Raw genomic sequence first — 2,404 nt, forward strand, 5'->3', positions numbered from 1 at the left:
ATGTCCTCCCTGCCCACATATGCTACATGAATGTTGATTTTTCGGCTGCAGCAATTCACTTAGAGGTTTATCACGCTTCTTCTTTGGCCTTCCAAGAGGTCTTTTCTATTTGGGTGGTAGTACAACCTCCTCTGCAACATGTGCTGGTATATTCCAGTCATTTCTGTCCGGTAGCGGGTACACGGGCACATCGTATGTCATTACAACAGTATTTGGTTTGTAATAGTTAGAGCAATATTCGTCTGGCATTAGAAACTTGCTCTTCAATACAGCCCAAGCATGTAGGCATGGCAATTCATCAACTTGGAACCTCCACAAACACATTTTCTCTCTAACAGGCATACTGTGTAATTCCTCCCTCCATCGTTAACCGTATGTAAGTATTCAGTTGATGGTACCACCTACATTTAAAATTAGAAATATAAGTTTTGAGCACATATAACTGAATTACCATATGTATAATGCTGAATTACTCAGTTATATACAACTGAAATATTTGCATACAGATGAATACATCATATATTTAGACCAGCAAACTATCAACTGTAATTAGTGCAGAACTTATCAAAAGTCTTCTATAATTTAGGCAACAGGAGGCTAACAAAACATTGGAAGAATACTTCATGACAATACATATTAAAATTATATATAATACAGATTTGTTAGTTGTATTCTGATGTATTCGAATTTTTTTTTTTGCATTATGCTTTTAGTTATATTCAGTTGTATTCATACCAGATCTTCGAAAAAATATGTCTTGTATGTGTTTGAATTTAGTTGTATTCGTATATATTCATGGTAGTTGTATTTTGAAAAATGATTGTATTCAGATGTATTCATGGCATTAATTCAGAAAACAATTAAGTTATATAATACAATGACCTTAAAATAAAACTTACAGTCATACGTGTTGACATAGCCTCATTCAAAATCAGTATATCCTGGTATTTTTTTCCAAGCGTCGTGTATGTCTGTGTAGCTTCTTTACGGTTACTACAACTCCAACGTCCAAACATCTTCCTAACTTCTTCGAGGAAGTCGTATATTGACAATTCCCTTGCTGAAACTAGTGCGGCATTGATTGACTCAGCAATATTTGACGCCATTGTCCATCCCCTGTTAACAGGTGCATACAACCTAGCCCACTTTTCGTATCCAGCTAACTCTAAGTATTCTTTCACCCTAATATCTACCTTCTCCACCTTCTCCATCAAACTGTCAAATTTAGCTTGTGTGTATGTTTTTGCCATCGAGAAGTATATCTCGCTCAACTTGGCATGGCTCTTTTTGAATTTCTTATATACGTTATTCCATAGATGCCATATACAAGCAAAATGCGGTACATCTGGATACACTCTCGATACAGATTTAATGATACTCTCATTTCTATCTGAAACGATGCACATGTTTTCCCTGTCACTGTATGCTATCTTGAATTGCTCAAAGAACCACGTCCAGGCAGCATCGTTCTCTGAATCAATAACACCATATGCTAGTGGCAATATATGACCTGTAAATACAATTCAATACATATTTTTAAAACATGTGTTTCAATCTTTAAAATATTAACAGATTGTATTATAATTAAGGTACTCACCTGCACCATCCAACGTGCTTGCCGAAATGAATGTCCCGGTGTAGTAAGATTTTAGGTGACTTCCATCCATAACAACAATGGGTCTACAATGATCAAACCCCTTTATAAAGGCATACAAGGATATATACACGTACATGAATTCATTTTTTGGAGATTTTACCATTATGATGTGGGAACCTGGATATGTCATATCCATTATATATAAGTATCCTGGTAATTTTTTGTATGAATCAGCCGGTTCACCTCTCAAAAAATTCATTGCCTTTTCTTTAGCCCTCCACGCCAACATGTAGCTAACATCTACACCTAAATCTGATTTCCCGTCATCAATAATATCCCTTGGGGTGTATTTTCTCTTATGGTTAGTAAGCTTAGGCCTAATCATACCACCTATAAGGCTTCTACTAGCCTGCCGCTGCTCATACACCTTGTCCTTCAGCGGACATGTATGGTTATCATTGAATTCTCTTACTTTGAATAGTTCTGATTTGTTAATGCTTGAAGCCTTAAACTTCCATTCACAATCTTCTGAAATACATAATAATGCATAGCTGCAAAGAATTAATCATTGTACATTTTATTAGCATAAGTGTTTACAAAAAAATCACTCATATACACACGAATACAATCTGACATAGATACATCCTGACATCTATATGTATAAATTTTTATACTACTGAATTCAATTATAGTTATATGCATTTAAATTCAATGAATACAACTGAATACAATTGTGGGTATATGCATACAATTAATACCACAGTATATGCATACCAACTGAATACAATTGTGTCAATGCCATCATCA

The 2,404-nt window shown here is 34.9% G+C and overlaps 1 protein-coding gene across 1 annotated transcript; it reads right to left on the reverse strand.

Annotated features, from left to right (window-relative positions):
- Window positions 1-126: 126 nt before the first annotated feature.
- Window positions 127-2,148, reverse strand: LOC109222714 (the record flags this gene model as incomplete). Its single annotated transcript, XM_019387032.1, has 4 exons — window positions 127-261; window positions 345-401; window positions 900-1,510; window positions 1,598-2,148. Coding segments are annotated over 4 exons (1,354 nt in total), but the record flags the coding sequence as incomplete, so codon positions are not given.
- Window positions 2,149-2,404: the final 256 nt, after the last annotated feature.

This window comes from Nicotiana attenuata, unplaced genomic scaffold (assembly GCF_001879085.1).
Source record: "Nicotiana attenuata strain UT unplaced genomic scaffold, NIATTr2, whole genome shotgun sequence".
In the NCBI taxonomy this organism is placed as follows: domain Eukaryota; kingdom Viridiplantae; phylum Streptophyta; class Magnoliopsida; order Solanales; family Solanaceae; genus Nicotiana; species Nicotiana attenuata.